This window comes from Mycteria americana, chromosome 3 (assembly GCF_035582795.1).
Source record: "Mycteria americana isolate JAX WOST 10 ecotype Jacksonville Zoo and Gardens chromosome 3, USCA_MyAme_1.0, whole genome shotgun sequence".
Lineage (NCBI taxonomy): Eukaryota > Metazoa > Chordata > Aves > Ciconiiformes > Ciconiidae > Mycteria > Mycteria americana.
This window is the reverse complement of record NC_134367.1, coordinates 51,561,296-51,581,619: the sequence shown is the minus strand read 5'-3', so window position 1 is coordinate 51,581,619 and position 20,324 is coordinate 51,561,296. Positions and strand designations below refer to the sequence as shown.

Here is a 20,324-nt window from a genome sequence, read left to right as displayed (position 1 = left end):
TTGCCGGGCAGTCAGCTGGCCGCGGGGCGATAAGAGGGCGGGCCGGGCGGGGCGGCGCTCGGTGCTCGCTCGTTCACGTCCTGCCGCGCTCCTGGGGGAAGGCGCCCGCTCCGCCATGGCCGAGACGATCGCGGACACCCGGCGGCTGATCAGCAAGCCGCAGAATCTGAACGACGCCTACGGGCCGCCCAGCAACTTCCTGGAGATCGACGTGGGCAACCCGCAGACGGTGGGGGTGGGCCGCGGCCGCTTCACCACCTACGAGATCCGCGTCAAGGTGAGGGACGGCCCGGCCTGGCTCGGCGGGGGGGGGGGGGGCGCTGGAGCCGGCACTGGTCCTGCTCACGGGGCAGCCGGCCCCGCCGCCCCCGCCCTGGCCCAGGCGGGTGGCTGGGGGCGTCCAGCGGGCAGCTCCGCGGGGTACGTGCCCGCCCCTCCCGCGGCGGGACCCGGCGCCTCGGGAGCAGATATAGGGTGAGGGAAGGCGAATGCGGAGCCTGTGTGTCGGTGCTGGGCTCCGCCGTGGGCTCCGGCCGGCTCTTATGTAAGCGGGAGGGGCGTCCTCGCCGCCGGGGCCGGGGCTGGCCGGGGTGGCGGTGACGGGCCGCCGCCGCGTCCTTTAGGGCCCGCTTCACAGCTGGCGCGGTGAGTGCCGCTAGGGAGGTGATGGCTGAGCAGCTGTGGACTTCATCCTCGGCGTGAGAGCAGGGCCCGGCTTCTGCAAGCGGCTGGAGCTGATAACCCTGACGGTCTAGTGGTAGCTAAGACAGCGCATCTCGGTTAAGATAACCGAAGGACAAATGCTTTTTTGGCACTGCTGTGTACAACTGCCATTAGACTGAAATATTGCTGTACTGTGAGCAATTGCCTGTCTGTCTCTAAGTAAATAGAAGAGGGCAAACTCTCAGCTGTCTGAGATGTAGTAATATGGGTGGATCTGCCCTGAGAAGGAGGTCAAGTTCAGGATTCCAGCAGCCTCAAAAACCCGTAGAGAATGTGTAAATAAGTCTAGTGGGTGCATGTGCTAGGTCAGAGCTAGCTGAAGTGATAAGGTGAGTGTATACGGGGGAGGGCTTCCTGTTTTCTTTTGTACCTGAAATAGAAATTGAATGCCTAATAAATAGGGCTGTTTCTCATCATGTGCTATCAAATACTTTTTCTTAGTAGCGCTAGACTCCTTCCTAGCTGGAAGGGCTGTATTCACTGACTTGCCCCAAAGGCTAGTAGCCTTGAGCTTGAGAAAAGCTAGATGAAGTCATTACTATGTTCCACAGTCTTTCTAGTTTCATAAGCAGGGCCTAGAGGAGTGGACAAAAAAATGTAATATCTACAGCATGGTCCTTGCCTGTGGCTGGTAGGGACTTGAGGCAGGGCACCCTTTTAGTCTACAGTGCTAGGGATAAGTTGGGTTGAGAAAGATGACCTTTTACAATTTTATCTTTTTTGTAGCTTGTGGTTGGGTCTACTACCTTGTATAGCTTTACTCTGTCACAGCTGACTTAAATTGGTCAGTTATTACAAGCAGTAATAGAGGGGGAAGAGGCCTCACTGATCCCCTACACGCATTCTCTGCAATAAGAGTTCTTTCACTGGGTGCCATGGAGTGCGTGTGCCTTCATGGCAGGCAAGGCTTCAGCTGAGGGCTGCTGCCTTGGTTGCTAAAAGTCTTCAGACAAGACTAAAACCCTGTATGGATTTTATGGTATTAAGGTCTAAGTTCTCAGCTTAGTGTAACTGTACTGAAAAAAGCAGAATCGACTGAGATCTAAAGCTACTACTTTAATTCTGATGGTCCTAAATTGTCATGTCTGGTAGCTATTCTTACATTTCAGGATGTGTCCATAGGGCAGGAAGAATAAACTAAAACAATTGTAGCCTGTGTTTGGCCTCTGTGTGAGGACAACCTAGAACTTGCCAACTTGTGTTGCATTACACTGCCCTTATCAGGACCCTAGCTGTCCACTTAGCAGAAAGATGTAACTCTACTTTGCTGGGAAGTATTTGTACCTTACGTTCCTGATGACTTTTCTTTCCATGAGACTGAGTGTTTGGAATTGCTGCATCCAGGGAAGATGATACAAAAGGGACTTAGCCATGATATGGCCTTGGGAATGAGACCAAATTGGCTGAGATTAAAAAAAAATAATGATTTTTTTAAAAATCCCTAACTGAAGTTCTTCAGCAGAAAGGAAAGCAGAAGAGCAGGTTTTGAGACAGGTTACCCTTAGCCTATGTGCTGTTTGGGGTAGAAAATTCTGGATTCCTGTTGTAATGAAGACCTAGAAGTGACCTGAACAAACATACACTGTGGTAGTACTGTGACCTTCCTCTGTTCTTCCTCCCAGTCTGACTACTATATAAACATTGCTTCCTCCACCCTCCTTACTTGCATCTGTGCATGCCTGTATACAGGACTATCTCCTATAATACATGATCATTCCCTTTCCAGTTGTGTGCTACTGTACACATAGTGCATCCATGCTGTATACATTCATAGCTATCATGAACTGTAAAATTGAGTTTTAGGTCTCTGTATGCTGGAAGGCTACAGAGCAGGTAATACAAGTCATGCAGAATTATGTTCACTGTCTAAACTTGTATCAGTTGACTGCTTCTCAGCAGAACACAGACTATGTTGCTAATATGCAAGTTTCAGCATGGGAGAAGAGTTCAAACTTGAATTGCTGTAGTATTGTATTTCTAAAAGGTAGGCCTTGTACTATAAGCTGCTTGTTGGAGCGTGGCAGACAATAGCCACCAGCTAGCCTCTGTGGTTTGACAACTGCTTGTGGTCACAGAAAGTAGCAGCTGACATTTGCAGTTTCCCCCAGCAGTGCTAGCAGAACAAACCTGAGAAGGTGGAGTGAGTTACCCGTGTCATGTTTGGAAAGCTGTCTTCAACTAGCACCAACATTAAAATGTGAAGTGGTGCAGAAGTGGATGGCTTAAGTGCTGCCAAGTTCTGGTAAAGCTATTGGACAGTCTCATGTTATGGCTGGAGACCACACTAAGCCAGAAACATTGTCAGAGATGACACTGAGATTCAAGTTTGTGTTGAAGCAATTAGACTTGTACCATTGTTGTGGTGTTTACAAACTTGGTCCAAGGGTAATTCTATCTTTATTGCTTTGTCTGAATCTCAAAGCTTAACTTTTTTGGGGAAGACTGAGCTTGCTAGCAGACTGTTGAACTGATGTCTGATAACTAATATCTTGCAAAATGTACTTGTGTGAAATACTGCAGAGTTCCCCCAAAGCTTTTATTGGCAAGCTTTCTACTGGTATTGCAGCTGAAGCATATCTGTTGCTTGGAAAGCAACAAGTGGAACAACCTCATGCTTTAGTTCTTGTATTGATGTACTCATCAAGTTCTGGTGGAAGCTGGAAAGCCTAATGGGGAACTCAAAAGTTTTGGGTAGACTACTTAGCAGTATACTACTGGATAAGCAAGTCAATTGTATTTCAGTACTTAGGAAAGTTTTTCATAGCGTGTTGTCTCTGTGCAGGCTAGTAGGATGGCTGTGCGTTGTGGTAAATGATGATACTTTAACAAGCAGTTCAGTTCTGAGTGCTGCAGGTAGAACCTATACAGCACTTCTAGTGGGGCAGCTTACTTAACAGATGGTCAGTTGGCCAAAGTATTGACTTTGAGCCTGAACTTGCATTAAATAACATTCTGTTTTCAGCCAACTGGACAAGGTGATGAGAGAAACCTTTCCACTGTAGCAGGCAGTATAAGGCACACAATGTGGTGGTATGCCACTACAGTACAGCTTGGCAATGAAAGTCAAATGTCTTGTTCAGTAATGGTAAATGATGGAAGATGCCATCCTGCAGTGCTAAAATAGCAAATTTGAGTGGGTCATGTTCTTGACAGGATACTTGAATTTGCTTTCCATCAGCAGCATTAGGCAGTGAGTTTGTACCATTCTAAATTATCCTTTGTGTGAAGGCTTAGGGTGAGCTAAAAAGGAGAACAATGCAGTACAGTATAAAGCTCCAAGTGCTTTTTCTAGTGAAATAAAACTTGATAAAGTAGTCATCTCATCTAAAAGTGTCTGGATGATCACAGTATGGTGACTGTGCAGTGATTAAAACTAACATAATCAACTAGACTGCCTGCTAAAGTAACACAACAAACTATTTCACTGCCCATACCTTTTCCTCAAAAGTGTGAACCAACAGTTAAGTTCTCTGTGTAAATACCCTTGCATGCCATATGCTGTTCACTCAGGAACCACCACCAGAGGGGTGGTGGTTCCCTTCTACTTGTTACACCTTTTCAGGGTGGGCTTGTGCATGTCAACACTCTTGTACTCACATGCAAGAGCATGTGAATACCTGTTACTATTTATGGGCTGTAAGCCAGTTCTCTCTCTGAATTCTGGGAAGCAAATGTAGAACAAATGACAGTTGTCATATTATCATCCTACAGCATGTCTGCAGTCCTCAATCCAGTTCCAGGTATCGTTTAACTTCTGTAGCTGAGACAAATAGTTTTCCTGGTAAGTGGGTCAATGGGAACATCTTCATTCAAACAGATTCTGTGCAACAGCTTCAGTTGCTAAATCCTTTAAGGAGACAAGATGTAAGCTTTACAACCTAACTCTGATCCCAACAACTGGTGACACACTTCAGAGCTGTACACCCACTGTAAAAGCAGTGCCATAGGAGATAATGACATTGGTTAGAATACTGTCAACAAAGAATATGGATATCCAGGAACTTGCTACATTTGGAAAAATTTCCCTTTGTTAACACCAGTTCATCTGTTACTTCTGTAAAAGTGACTTCTGTGCTGCCTGTTTTAGCTGGATCTGTCACCTAGACTAAAAGGTTAAATTATCTGTTTATGGTTAGTAAGAACTTGCAGAGAAGTCATTAATGTTCAAACTGACAGTTAGAACTAAAATAAAATACCTGCTACAGGAGCTACTAGTCCAAGTAGTTAAAGAATTCTATTTAGTCAAACCAAAGTTAAACAAAAAGCCTTTGTCTTAATTCTGTTCTTTAATGTTGAATGGCCTGTTGCCTCTCATCAGTATGATGAAACTTGGCACTAAAGCACACCTTAGCTTCTTGAGGTTCCACAGCTCAGTGGCTTGTCTTGAGGTGTAGAAAGGTAATGCCTTGCTGCTGTGCTTCCAGATGTTGTGAAATGTATCACTTTGGTGGTGCCAATGCTCTTTACGGCAGCAGTCACCTTTCCTGCATCTTCTGCAGAAAGACTTCTGTAGACCTGCAGAGCTACTTGACTACATAGACCCAGTGTGGAGAAGGAAGTGAACACACAGGCTGTGAAGTGCCTGCAGTGTTAAGAATAGTATTGGTCCCAAAGGATTGGGGAAGTATATCAAAGTACTGCTAAGCTTGAGCTGCGTTTGAAAGTCTGTTCTCATCTTAACCCATTTTTTCAAGACCTAGCTTGGATACAATATTTGCATTTCAGCATATTTATAGTAGTCTGACTTGAGTGACTGATTTGAGTCTGACTTCTGTGATCAAATGAAGTCAGAGTAAGATGGTAAATGAACTGAAAGTGTAACTTGCTCAGCACTTGTCTTATGCCATGGTTTTGCAAAGTGGCACTCGATCTGGTGAATGTGACTTTGAAATGTTCTGTCCTTGAACAGTACCAAATTTCCTGTCCTTCATGTGTTTGGCAGGGTTTGAAGCTGCAGACTCTTCTCCCACCATAAGAAGAATCAAATCTGCTGGTACATGTAGTTGACTTCAGCATTGTTCAGTTTCGTAGTCAGTGAAGCTTGTGGTGGAGTAATGACTAAACACTGACTCAGTGTGGATGTATTTAGGAATGCATAATCAGCACTAATTCTCTATTTCTCTACTACTGCAAATCTTGCATCACACTGCAAGTCTGCTCTAACTGTAGTTAATTACTCTTTTAATATCCTATTCTACACACTGCTTCCAGTTAGATATTTTTAGACTCCTCTTAAGACTAAAAATGCACTGATTCAGGTGACTTTGTTTTGCTGTTCTACAGCTCAGGTACTGCACCTTTACAAACATTAACTGTTCCCTTGAGCAGTAATTCAGAAAAGGATAGCTGGAAGGCTAAGAACTTCCCAGGACACTGACTAGGGAGACATAGAAGTGGAATGGCTTGAATGAAAAACTTCCGAAGCAGGGAGACTGGGTTTACAAGTTTATTGCATGTATTTGCTCTGAGCAGCTGATTTTTCTGTAGAGGTTTTTGATTAAACTAAGTTCAAGAGCCTAGTTGAAAGGTACTGAACTAGTTTGGTGTTGATGTCTGTTACTGTGTAAATAAAATAACCCAGTCTCTGAATAGTGCTTCTTATTAGTAGATTAGTTTAACTAGTGACTTGGACTCTTTTTATTTCTGTGCATACAATGTGGGCCTTGATTGTTGTGTATTAAGAGTGCACTCTAGTACAGTGCTGAACAGACCAAATCAAACAGAACAATGACTAATCTTTGTAGGACAGATGGCTGTGATCCAGGTAGGCATGTGATGCCAGAGTATTTTGATACATCTTTATTTTTAGATGGCCTGCCAAAAAAGTGTCAGCCTGAACTTTACAGCGCTCAGGTCTCTACTGTTTTTCATCTGGGGAAATAATGCAGTGTAGATTTATGAGCTTCTAACTGTAGGGGAAGTATTTTCTTTAAAGCTTTTTCACTTGCTAATGCAATGCCAGTTGCACTACTGGCAGTGGTTTTAGCAAGTACATAATCCAAATGCCCTGTGTGGCTGTAGCACTGAGTGAAGGGTGTGAGGTTGCTGTTGCTGCTGTAACTTTTTTGATGTGAGAAGGATGGAGAAACCCTAACCTTCTGGTCAAGGTATAAAAACAAATATTTTACCAACTGAAGACAGGTCCACAAACGTATTCCTTCTGTGTCTATTTCTTGAGAATCCAGCTCAAAACTACTGTAGTGGGATTATCTTCTGGGGCACATGACAGTACAGTTTGTGTTGGCCATGAAGCCAATCTTGACAGTATGATTATAAGTTAGAGCTTCACTTTCTTCTGGGTTTTACACTAACTTAAGTGGTTTAAAGCCACCTCTATATCTGAAAATAAAGCTTCAGAGACTATTTCTATGGGGCTAAGCTGCAGCACCCCTTAAGTATTAAGATGTGCTACAAATTAATGAACAGGAGCTATTGGCCTTTCTGTAGCTGTTAGGTGGCTACTTAAAGTGAAGGTTACTTCTCCAATAAAACTGGAAATATGAAGAGAATTTTTTGCTACTTAGTATACTTACTTCTATACTAGTTATTTATCTCTTGCTTCTTGCAAGTTGGTGAAATGTAGGGATACTGGACTGTGTCTAGCTTGCAAAGCCCGTTAAAACTTTTCTTCCTCAAAAACTATCAATTGCAGCCATTCACTGCAATTTTGTTGGCCCCATTTGACCGTAGCTGGTAGATGTCAGCTAATGATGCTAAAGCATCAACTTAACATGATCCCTCTTCAGTCATTTTCAATGAGAAATGAATGGTAACCTTACAGTAGGCCAAACCAGAGCATATAGCAGTTATACCTTGCACTTGTGTAAAAGTAGCAATCCCTTCTCTAAAAGGGATGTCTGGTATTTCAAAGGAGGCTTTGGCTTGCTAACCCTGAAATAATTATCTAGAGTTACTAATTCTGTCTGGGTGTTGTAAAAGCCTTTGCCTGAATGTGTCCTTCTCAGTGAGCTCCTGTTTTTACCCTTGGCTTCTGAGGATGCAACCTGAAGAATAAAGAATCACTAAACAATCTGTTTTTCTAGACTTACCATGCTTTGAGCCTTTTGACTGTGGCACACCATAATTCAGCTGTTCATGATGTTGATGAACTTGATCAGGTGAATAGATGCTGCTTGGCAAAAAAACAAACACCCCTACACAAATTTTCATAGACTAGCTCTAGGCTCAAGGGATTGGACTTGGCAAAGGTTAACTTTTGTCTAAAGACTTATAGTCTTTGTGGTTGTGTTCCTACTAGGATTTTACTGTCTTAGTCTTTAAAATGGAAAACATCCTGCTTCCATGTCTCAGTAATGTAGAGTGGGAAGTTCTATAGTTCTTGGTATCGCTTAAGTCAGCGTTGTTTACAACTTGGGTGGATACATGTGGTCAGATTTTTCAGTGTTCTAGTAACTTTATACTTTTTGCAAGTAACATACCTTCAGTAGCCTTGGACACCAATTGGATAAAAGGGGAGGTAGAACTCTCCTTTGATCAAAAGGATTGAAGCTTAGAAAATAACAACCTCTTATCTGACCTTTTGCAGTGGGGAAAGAGGCTTTCCTTCAGTAAAGTACACAGCAAAAATCTGAACTTCTAGCAACTGAAGTTTAGAGCATGTTTGCCTTCTTTCTTGCTTTTTATAATTGTAGGAAATGGGAGGTAGCTGCTTATGTCAAGTTGGGAAGGAAGCAAACCACTGGCAAGGTTTCTGTAATAACAGTGGACTGCTGGAGCCAGTTTCTTGTGCTAAAGGACAGCAGGCTCTTGCATTAGGAAAACCATAGTACTTTTTTATCCACCCTGAATGCTACTTACTGTAATACCCCAGAGCTCCCATTGGCTGACTGTAAATGTAGCCCAAGGGTGTAGTCTCTTGACAAAGATTACAGCTTGTATGAAGAGATAGTAAGAAGCTTGAATTTAGCTTCTGAGAGTCAAGGCCACAAACCTCTATCAAAAGTGAGCTAAGTGCTTTCTTTCACTCTATTTTAATGGAAATAGAGTTGTATCAAGGCTACCATAACCTACTTGAAAAGACAACATCAAAGTAGGTGCTATGGCAACAGTGCAGCTTTATTCTCAGCCTGTTAGGAGTGGGAGACATGGGCAATGCAGTGCTGCTGATGAGTGTTACATTGGCAGATGAGGAAATGAATCAAATTTACCTCAAACTATCCTGGACAACTACAGCTGTGGAGTTTCTGCAGTTGTGGGGGTGGACTGGGCTGCAGTGACATTCAGAGTCAATCTTGTGGAGTGTCAGCAAGCTCTTAGAAGGAACTCAGATGCTATTTGTGTTCAATTTATGTCTGGAAACAAATCTGTAGGAGCAAGCCTGGCTATTTGCAAGGCTTTTTCCACTCACTGGATAAATTAATCTAGTCTAGATAACAATGTTTAAAATTATTTAAAATACATCAGTTTGTAATTTTAAGTAAAGTACTCTAGTTTTCCTCCTCCATTTAAGGTAACCTGTATACCAGAATGGCTGCATTGGAGAACTGTGTATCTGAAGCTGAATGGACAGTATCAACTAGTACTCAAACTACTTGCATTCTGCCTGTGAAAGTCTCCTTACTTGTATACATAAACAATTTTCGGACATCTAACTGGGCATACCTCAGGGATTGACCATAGTAACAGCTGAAAGACTGTTATCTGGTTATCCAAGCTACTGTCTTAGGACTGTCATTTGCTTCTGAGGTGAACTGGGAACTTCCTGAGCTTGGAGTTGGACTTGCAGTTTGAATATGTGATAACATAAATATAGCTGAAGGAACATGCTTTCTGTGAATACAGGTTTTGCCCTGAAATCTATTAGCAGGCAACCACTGCTTCCCATTACCAGTTTGTTGAACACTAGCCAAATGACTGTAGAAACTCATTTGGTATCCAAGTGGAGGAATGCAGGAGTGACTTAAGGGTCTGGGTTTGTCATCTGCTGTTTAACTATGTAATTTAACTTGGCACCAGTTCTGACAATGTTTGTTCCAGTGTATTGGGTTGGCCATTAACTCACCCAGCAGAACACAGACTGTTAGTTTGACAGTAGTCAGAGAAAGCCTAATGGGTGTATACATATTGTCTGATACAGAAACAGTGCTAGACAGAATCTGTCTTGTCTTAGCATCTTTCTATTCTTAGAATTTTGGGCTATGTGGGACTTCTGCAGAGCTGGTTTATTGGTCCTTCTGGAATAATGCTTTATCTGCAATTCTGACTAGTGACTTCTGATTGTCTAATGTCTTGGGTAATGTGTAATCCTTTCAGGTTGAGGACTTGCATTCAAACTGCTAGGAGGCATGGTTTCAGACTAGGAAGTTGTTGAAAATGCTTTTGATAAAAATGAGACTAATTATTACACTGTAGAAGAAATAATTGCAGCAGTAATTATGCTGAATTTATTGGAGGAATGAGCTATGCTCCAGGGGCTGTGTCAAACTGGGTCACGAGTTTCATGACAGTAGACTTAGCACATCAGGAGGCCAGAAAACTGACACTATAATGCTGAATGAACACAGGGAGAAATGTTTGTAAAAATGAAACTAGCCTGACTTCAAGTTTTGTGCCTTAGTCTCATCTCTGGTCTAGCAGACAAACAAAACACTAACAGCGTTCAGAATAGCTACTGGCAGCTCAGTGACTAAACAAGGATAACTCAACATAAATGGTGAAGCTGAGAATAACTTTGATATGCTGTATGGTCTTGAAGTGACACTTAAATAGAAATTGAAAGTTTCTGTTGACACCTTAGAGTTGTCTCCTACCAAATTCTTGCCCAATGTTAGCCCGTGTTTCAGCAGCTGTCTGCCTTGCTTAATGAAAACCACCTATCCATGGTAGATGGAGGCAGTAGGACACACAGAAACTCTTCCTACTGAGGGAAAAAGTGGTCTGCTTAAACAGGGTAATAATCCTTAATGAGAGGCACATACAGTAACTTCAGGTGGAAGTATATCCTGAGTTAAAAATAGGGACCTAAGATGTAAATAGGTTAAGCAGTATAAAACAGGACTCTCAAACTGTTTTTTTAAATAGATCCTTTCTAACAGCTGCATATCTGAAGAACACTGCTCTATCAGTACTGATTTCTGGAGGAAGGAGAATTGCTGCGGTTTCTGGATGTTAAGGAACATGAGGTTTAGAAGTTAATCTCAACAGATCACTCTAATTCATATCCAGACCAAAGGACAGGGTACACACACTTTCCTTTAGCATGTAGTTGTCAAGTTGTGACTTGTAAGCAATTTAATTTACTGGGAGCCTTCTAGCATACACTTCAGTTTGAACATTTCCAGTGCTTATGATCAAAATTGGAGAAAACTTTTCAATTCAAAGGCAAAACAAGTACTCTAACTGTCCTTTTCTCCAACTTGCTAGCTGGGCTAGCATGTCAAGAGTTCAAAAGAGAATGTGGAAGGTAAAATGAGCTCAGTTGGTACTTCTACCCCCACATTGTACCTGTAAGTATGATATGTTGTTTAGAGATTAACTTTACAGACTTCATGCTCAGAAGCATGAAAAGAGTTCCTGAAGACCTGGGAACTCATTGGTTTTTTTAGCTGCTTTTATTCAGTTCTAATCCCTCTTGTGAGTAACTTGAGAGAAGAATGGGATATTTTCTGCAGGTGAGAGCCTATATGTTAAATATTGTAAAGGACTTTCTACCTGAGACACTGACAAAGAGTTGATGTTGTAATGTGGAAGGCTGAACTCGATTAAAAAGCCAATAGCTGAAATTGGAGAAAAATAATCCAGTACTTCACTTCTGGGAATCTCCTTCATGCACTGTGGGGAACCTAGCTTTATTTACTCTTGAGTAGAGTATTCTTATTCTCAAGATGAGAGTCATTATTTATAAAGCCTGACTTCTGACATAATAGTCTTAAGTGCAATTTTATTATTAGTCACTAGTACAATCAAAAAATGTTTTACCTGGAAAGGAGAGCTTGAGTACTTTTAAACATTTAGCAATAAGATTTCATAACAAAATACTGTTCTGTGCTTTATCATCTGTAAATTATGGACTAAATAGCATAATGTGAAAGTACACATCTAACTTCTCAAGTACTTTTGAACTGTGACAGCCAAAAACTTGTTATTGGCTGGCAGTAATACAATGGCCTGTAGTCATAGGCCTGCCTAGTGCAGGAAAGTATCTCTGCAATTAAACCTGTTTTGAGCAGCCAAAAGTATCACTCAATGTAGCTTAAGCGTAACAGCCTACAAATGGTATTGTACAGGGACATCCACTCAAACTGGCACCAGAAGCTGAGTGAGATGGCTTACAACTTGAAAAATAAAACAGCAAAAAATCAGAAGGCACTAGCTGAGAAGGCAGAAGCACAGTAGTAAACAGGAAAACTGGGGATAACTGTGGTCCCTCCCATGTGAACATCAGCTTCCTAGGATATTCCTCAAGAGTCATCTTTCAAGGTCTATAAGACAGTGAATATGCAGTCTGACAACAGTAAGCTTTATTCTGTTAGTGCTGATTATGTATGGCAATTACAGACTCTTGGTGTTGTCTGTAGGAGTTATGACCTACTAAAATCATTTTTGTAACATTCTAGCCAGTTTGCCATCTCAACAACATTTAAGCTTCAGATTATGATCTTGGAGCTTTCCTTTCTGGGGATGTCATTAGGAGAGTGCTCTCTTGATGTATAGTCTTAAAATAATGTGCAAGTTGGATTACAACAACAGGATAACCCTGCACCCCAAGAATGAATAGAAGTAATATAGGCTCTTACACAAGTTTGTGTAAGGACACCTATCAAAGTAGTCATGTATTGAACGTGGTCTTGTGCAGCATTATAGCCTGGCTCCAATTTGATGTCTCTTTCAAGGGTGTTAGAGTCGGGAGCTGACTCCTAGCCTTGTTTAGGAAAGTTCTGCCTCATCAAGCTCTACTTGCTTTAACTTTGTAGCAAACCAGTCTGATCTCATCAGCACTGAATGCTGTGTTGCATCTCAGCCTTGTTGACTTCTTTGGAGCTATCCAAACTTGGCAGCTTGTACTAGCAAATCTTCAGCTTTATCTATCCTGAATGCATTCACTTTAGGAGTTGCTGGTTTGGCTTTTAAAAGTGTTGGAGGCCATGTATCAGGTAGCAGAAGAGTACAGGAAGCTTGGTTAATGTCCTATGCTGGTACCTGAAACACTCCCTTGAATGCAGTAAGAGGAGCCCGTGTGGATTACAAAGACTTTTTCTTCCCCTCTCCTCCCCCCTGACTTTGTACATATACTGGCATCGGGAATTCAGCTCCTGAGACAGTAAGAATAGAAGATGCTTGTGCAACCTTAGGAACATCTCCTCAAGTGACCAGCAAATCTGCTATTCTGCTAGGTGATATGGTGGCAAAATAACAGTGACTAGGATGCCATATAAATGAGGCCCACAGTTAAGCAGTTTGAGGCTCAGCTTACTCATGTAGCTTACAGAAATACAGATAGAGTTTTATCTTGAGTGTTTCTCGATACTGTTGTTGTTGCTGAAGTGGAACTAATTTGTAATGTAACAGCTTGTTTCTTGCTTCTGCTTATCAAAACTTCTAATTTGTCTAATCGATAGCTTATGTTCTTGTTTTCAGACAAATCTACCTATCTTCAAATTGAAAGAATCTACAGTCAGAAGAAGATACAGTGACTTTGAATGGCTAAGGAATGAACTAGAAAGAGAAAGCAAGGTGGGTAAAACGAAAGGTAAATACAAGTCTTCATAGACATACAAAGAGTAGTGATGCTGAAATGTTATCATTATGTTATAAAGCATATATATCATAGAGCAGATACTGTGGTTGAAAATGGTCAGAGCTAAAACTGTCTTTCAGCAAACCTCAGTTGTACAATGCAAGAAGCTGTCTACTGCTTTTGTGTTAATTCAGAGTTAAACTACGTGAATTCAACTTACCTCTATGGCAGATATTGTTCTCTGGTCATGTTTTATTACTTCACTAGGGATGTGATTGAGTTGGGTCCTCTAGGAGGAAGAGGTGGTGTAGGAAGTGTATAAACTTACAGGCTGCACTGAAGGACACTTTTTTCTAAATCTTTCAGGTTGTGGTACCACCTCTACCAGGAAAAGCTCTTCTCCGTCAGCTCCCCTTCCGAGGGGATGATGGCATATTTGATGATTCCTTTATAGAGGAAAGGAAGCAGGCTCTTGAACAATTCATAAACAAGTAAGTGTTGGGTCTAGTTATCTGGAGACAAACCTAGAACTCAGCTCCAGAAAAACTGAATTAAAGCTGCTAATCTTCTAACTATGGTAGCTGCACTAGGTTCAGAATAATAACTTTCACATAATCTTGCAGTAGGACATACTAACATTGCTCATCCAGCATTTAGTTTGGATATCTTAATGCTTACCTGAACAGCTGAAATGAATGTTAGTAGTGTTGTTAATATATGCAAATTACTACTAAAATTATAGCGTTCAAAATAGTTCTACTTTTTCATTTCTGAAAAGGTATCTTCCATTGGGTGAACAATGGACCTTACAATGGGTTTACAGCAGTTTACTTTGATTGCAGATGTGAGGTATTATCAGCTTGTATAATGATGCATATTTTCCCCAATCATCATGAGAATCTTTCTGAAATGTAAAAACACTACCCGAGGTATGCACATACATAATTTGAAATAGACACTTTGGGTTTTGTTGCTGCCTTTCAAAGGGTGAGCAGAAATTATAGTGACAAAGTCTTATGATTCTTTCTACCACCTGACACTACTAACTACTCTCCATATAGTGACCTGAAGAGCTACTTTAATCTCTTCAACAATGTGGATCCAAACAGTGGGTAAGAAGGAATACTGTCAGTTTACCAGCTCTTCTGGTCTCTAGAGCCAACACTGTTCAGACCAACTGGATTTGGGACTGCTCCCTTTAAAAGCTCAAGCTTGTCAGTTCCACTAGCATTTTAATCTTGTTCAATAGTAATGCTGTTTAAGAGGGACAGAGGATGTCTGTGAATTAAGCCAGAACTTCATCTGCTTGTCAGTTATTCTTAGTCAGTTCAGGCATGTGGCTTGGAGTTGCAGGTGACTAGTTCACTAAAACTGTCTGTCTTGTGCAAGTAAGCTATGTGTGACTGTATGAAATCTCTTAAGTTTTTCTTCACGTAGTTGCTTGTTAGCTGAGTTTAGAGGTATCGCTAATGGTTCTGAGCAGATAAAATGCTTCAGAATGCTCTTTCCTCTGTTGAAAGACAAGTGGAATGAATTTCCAAGGCATCTAGTTTTGCATTTACACTACACAAAGGCAGATGTGCTTATAGTAGGGCGGAATGTGGTTTATTTTTTAAGGCTGTACAATCAAGGCAGTCATGACCGAAGTACAACTTTTATCCACGTAGGCTTGGGACTCTATATTAAATGTGGAAGAAATGCACTTACTGAAAGTTTTGTATGCTGAGTCTAGCAATATGTGGGGGAAGAGGGCTGTTTATGTTCTGAAGCAGCTGATAGTGAAACAGTTGTCTTAACTGGAATCTCTGAAAAACTCAGTATAGCTGACAAATAGAGTGGCCAGTTCACTGGTATCACTTGTTCAGTCCTACAGCAAGTAATTACATTGATCTTGTGGAAGTGTAAAACTTCTTGGTCAATTTCTCCTCCTTTGAAACATAAAAGCAGGCTGATAATGTAGGTATTGATGTAGTGGAAGACTTGAGTACAGCTGGAATAAGATTCTTCAGGCAGAACTCCTAGCTATTCAACCTCATCAACTTATTCTTAATGGCATGACCAACTCATCAAGCAAATATTTACTAATTAAAGTTTTGAACCATGTAGAAGCTTTAAGACTTCTACCAAGTACTCTGGGTACTAGTGAAATTAGTGCTGAGGTAATTAGCATAATACAGTCACATTACTGCATTCTCAAAGCTGGTCTTTGCTCCTAGAACTAGAGGAGTCCCTCAGATAACTGATATGACTGTATCAAAGATCTTGATGCACCAATACCAGTTCTTGATATCCAGGATGTTGTTGAGAAGCTTTGTCCCTCTACATATAAAAATCAAGAGGGACTAAATCACAGCAGTGCAGCTTACCTGAGTCAGCTCTCTTGGGCCAGCTTGCTGGCACCACTGTCAATACTACCTACAACTTTCACAGGGGTAGCTATGTTGCAACACACTTGTCTGCCTGAACCTGACTTTGGGATACATGAAAATTTTTGAAGTAGCAACTGCTCTGTGTAAGGGTCACTTTAGAGAAGAATACTGAGAAAAAGCTAATGCAGACTGAGGTATTCATGTGAAACCAAGAGCTGAATCTGAGAGATCAGATCTAGTCTTGCAATTCAGCTACCAATTTGCAAGCCTTCCTGAAAGGGAGAAGGAATATGCTGCTGCCTCATCTTCTCCTGTGTGTCTTTCTCTTGAAGTTCAAGGCCAGGTCTGATGGGGGTAAGAAACTAGTTATTCCAGACTGTCTTCCTTGTGACCTAGTGCTTGAGACTGCTGCCTATTTACTAGAACCTGGCAAGATTGATAGGTTTTATGACTGCACTTGAAATAACCTGTCAATGCTGAATAGGAGAGCTCAGCTTCCTCATTAAAGGACACCCTCAATGACAAGTGAGTAGTGACAGGTGAATCTGTCCTGTGGTGAAATAAGCACTAATAGATACATTTGGAGAAGATGCACAAAAGTGCGTGGAAGTACTGATACTGAGCCACTGGGGTTGACTATGCATTACATGTGTTCAGCTAGGTAACTTCCATTTAGAGTAGAAATGTTCTGACAGATATGGAGGCCATAAGGCTGACAAACTGTCCTAGGGAGGATGGGGGGCTTTCTCTCTTAAAGGAAAAAGCCTGTCTTGAAGCCAAATTGGATGTAGCTTTTTTCAAACCAAACTGCTTTAGGTTTTCATATCCATAAGTGATCAGCTTCCAGGGATTCTGATTCTCTTGGATTTTTACCTACACAGAAGGCTGCATGTTATTTTAAGGGTTTAAATGCAATACCCTGTGGCTTTCTTCCAAGCTTGGGAGTGTCTTCTAATTCAATTTCAGCTCCTTTACTGTTAAAGGGATGGTGGCTCAGTCTATATGTGCAACAAAACTAAATCTACAGTAGAGGTGGTGGTCTCTTCTAGAGCAGACAAGCTTTGTCTCCTATGTTTCATATCTAAAGACATCTGCAATTAACAGATTGGTCAGTACCCTCTGGCTGTGCATCAGTGCTGCTTGTACATGCTAGGAACAGTGACCATGGTAAGTCTCTGCTCTGAACAGTGGTCAGCCTTCAGAAGACCTTCACACCCCCTGGTGGAGTAAGTCTTTAACTCTGCCTGGGCTAACTGCTGTTGAATTAGACTGAGAACTGAGGGGTTAAGCTGCCTTTAGAAAGGTGTCCTGTGTCAGAGGCATCAAGACCTGTAAAAATCTGCTTGGCTTGCTTAACTCTACATTTCCTAATGCTAGGATGGGCACTTTGATAGTTCCCTCAATTGCAGGTGACAGATGATGACATAACATGCTTCCAAATGATCAGAGGTAGCTCAGGGTTCCTATGGACTAACTTCATCTGGGGAAGAATGACAAATCTTGCTGCCAGACATAATTCTAGTCACCAACAGCGAACTGGAAGTGGGATCTCTGCCTAAGTGCAGAGCCATAGGGTATTGGTGTAAAACCTTGCTCTGCTGACTAGCTGCAAGTAGACTTGATTTGTTAGCACTAATGCTTGTTTTTTCTTCTCCAGGGTTGCAGGCCACCCACTGGCACAGAATGAGCGCTGTCTTCATATGTTCTTACAAGATGAAGTAATAGACAAAAACTACACACCATCCAAAATAAGACATACTTGAGTTCTGAAACCATCTTCTCAAACATTAGTGGTTCTTATGCTTGGTTTTAAGAGGTTGTAGTTTCTTAGCATGCTGAGGATAAACAGGCACGAAGTCTCCACTAACATCAGTACACTGCTTAGTCTTTGCATATGCTTTATAGCATTAAAGAACTCACTTGTCTTCTAGCTAAATCCCTCTGAATCCTTGATTTAAGAGTATTATACTATGAGACCATCCACCCCTTGCAATGTCTCACAAACCTTCCACTCTTATTTGCAATGACTTAACAATGTTTACTGACTTGGCCTTACTTGAACTTGCACAGTTGTAGAGTCACGTGTTCACTTGTATTTGACTAAACTGCTATGCTGTTTCTGAGGTAGTCATCTGTCTGAACTTCTGTAGAAAGACTGCTTTATTTCTGATACCCTGTGTGAGAAACACTTATGCAATTGTCTTCAAGCTTGTAAAACACTTTATACTGAAGTAATGAGGGAATTATCTTTATATTCTGTAAGAGGAAAAAATCAAATTTATATACTAAAGTAACTTGTCTAAAGTTTTGAAATAAAAGTGAAAATGCACTTCAAATGTCTCGTCACTCTTGACCTTGAGTGTGGGGTATCTGCTTTCTGAGAAGCAGGGACTTGACTATACTAAGTGAACTGGTGTTTCAGCCTTGCTGTGATGCTCTTCTGCAATGTGGTCTTGTGTTACTAACAGCCAGCACCAAATACCCTTAGATGCTGGCACTCATTGCTCAAGTGTTAACATATAAAGGTATTGAAGGCTGTTCCTGTGTTGTGGAGCCAAAGCTGGAACCCTGTTCATGGTAAGCAGTCAACAGATCTGTGGCTTCAATATGTTTGGGGAAAAGAGTACCTTTCTACTTGGCATGAGAAGCATCAATCTAGCTTCAACTGGCAAGTGAAAATTATACCATCCTACAGAGAAAGGAATGTTGACATGACCTACTCTAACTTCAGTTGTAGATTTAAGTAGCTCTGCTCTACAACTACAATTAGGGATGTGAAGTCATACATGCCTGCTGCAAGATGTGATCATAGACCACTTCCCTGAACATTAAAGGAAGGGAAGCATTGTGCTTGTTTGACCACTGGTGAAATGTAGGTGGCTGATGCCTGAACTGCAGTTCACAAGCAACACTGCTGAAATCTTCTTTCTCACTAGATGCTTCTATGGCTGGAGAAACTTCCTTAGTGCTTCCAAATGTGACATGGGAGTTGCCTATCCAGATGCTCTTGAAAACAGATTCAAGAACAGTAGTAGCAATCTGATCCAGTGTTTTGTGCCATTTGGTAACAGTACATGTTGGCTTAGATTTGGCTCTGTTGCTTTTTCCTTCTTACCAATACTTTTTATCACTGTCAAGAACATCCTACAAACTTACTGGCAAAATTATTAGTTTCCTTTAAGACCATTAGACTCATTTATGGAAATCTGGATGTAAAAGACTGAACTGACAAAACAGTGGTGGCTGACTGGATTATATGTAGTACTAGTGACTAGCTACACTGAATAGTTAGATGCTCAAATAATTGCTCTTTCCCCCTCATACTTAACAAAGACAGTGCTGAATCTTTCCAACAGTCCTCTTCATGAAACCAGGGACCAAAACTGACAGAGTCCACTTGCAGCCCAGAGCTGTCTAACTTTTCAACCCAGTCTAGCTTTTCAAGAAGTTTTTGATAACGTAAAATCAATTCTAAAATTCCCTGTGCTTGTTGAATTGCACTTAAAAATTGAGTTATTCTTGGAAACAGGGAAAGAAGGGCTAAATGTACGTGAAGTTTTATTACTGAAGTTTAGATACATAGCAAGTTGTTCTTTTTTCAAGTGTTCTTTTCTGAGAAGCTTCTTTCAGAAATCAGAGTAAATGCCCCATCTTATCCCTAAAAGATGATGACACAATCTGTATCATCTGCTGTGGAAAAAAAGAATTAAGCTGAAGAGGGAAAAGCTGCATGCTTGATGTCAAAGTATTCCTATTTCTGAAGTGAGGACTTTAGAGTGTTAGCTTCTGAGGTTGACAGGACATCTGCACTGGACCCTGGGATTTCACCTGGCCTTCAGTCTTTCAAGGCTAACTAGAGACCCTAGTTCTAGTGTAGTGTAACTGGTTCTGCTTCTGTGCAACCTGCAGTACTGAGAGGAAGATGTGATCTGAGCTGTGCCTAAACCACAGGGATCTGGGCATTGTTCCCAGCTTGTAAGTCTGCTCTGCAGCTGGGCTAGGTCCTGCAGGTAAGAGGATGAGATATGGGTGTGCACCCATTGCCCCGCCTGCTTTGCAACTGGGAGAAAGCCGGTACACTCTCTTGCATCCTCTAGCCTGGGTGATCTAGGGACTGGGACTACAGCACATGGCAGAGTGCAGTTGCCTTGCAGCATGGATGCAGTTCATGTTTATTGCTGCTCTGGGATAGCAGCATGGATCTTAGTGAAACAAGTGTTCTGTTGTGGGTTCTGCACAGCAGTGAGTTCAACTTCTTTAGCTCATAAACTGAATTGTCACAGAGTGGAGAGTCACAGCTGATTTTCTGCACTGCCCAGTTCTTTTTAGTGTAGAGAGCAGAAAACCATTGAAGGTTATTATAGGTGCAGTAAGAACACTTCATAAAGTGTTTGTTGGTTTCTTTCGAAGAATGTGCTATGCCCTGTGGTAAACACGTTCTCAAGTGCTCCATGCTAGTTTGTATAGAAGATGTTTCAAAGTCCCGTAGTCCATGCTTTGTCTCACCTGACTCATCAAAAGAATGGTCTTGTATA

General features: G+C 41.6%; 1 protein-coding gene across 1 annotated transcript; it reads left to right on the top strand.

Moving 5' to 3' along the window:
• Window positions 1-17,776, top strand: SNX3 (sorting nexin 3). The gene is made up of 4 exons (XM_075498496.1): window positions 1-277; window positions 13,321-13,416; window positions 13,787-13,911; window positions 17,447-17,776. Exons 1-4 carry the CDS (start codon window positions 116-118, stop codon window positions 17,550-17,552), a joined length of 489 nt encoding a protein of 162 aa, XP_075354611.1. The 5' UTR covers window positions 1-115; the 3' UTR covers window positions 17,553-17,776.
• Window positions 17,777-20,324: the final 2,548 nt, after the last annotated feature.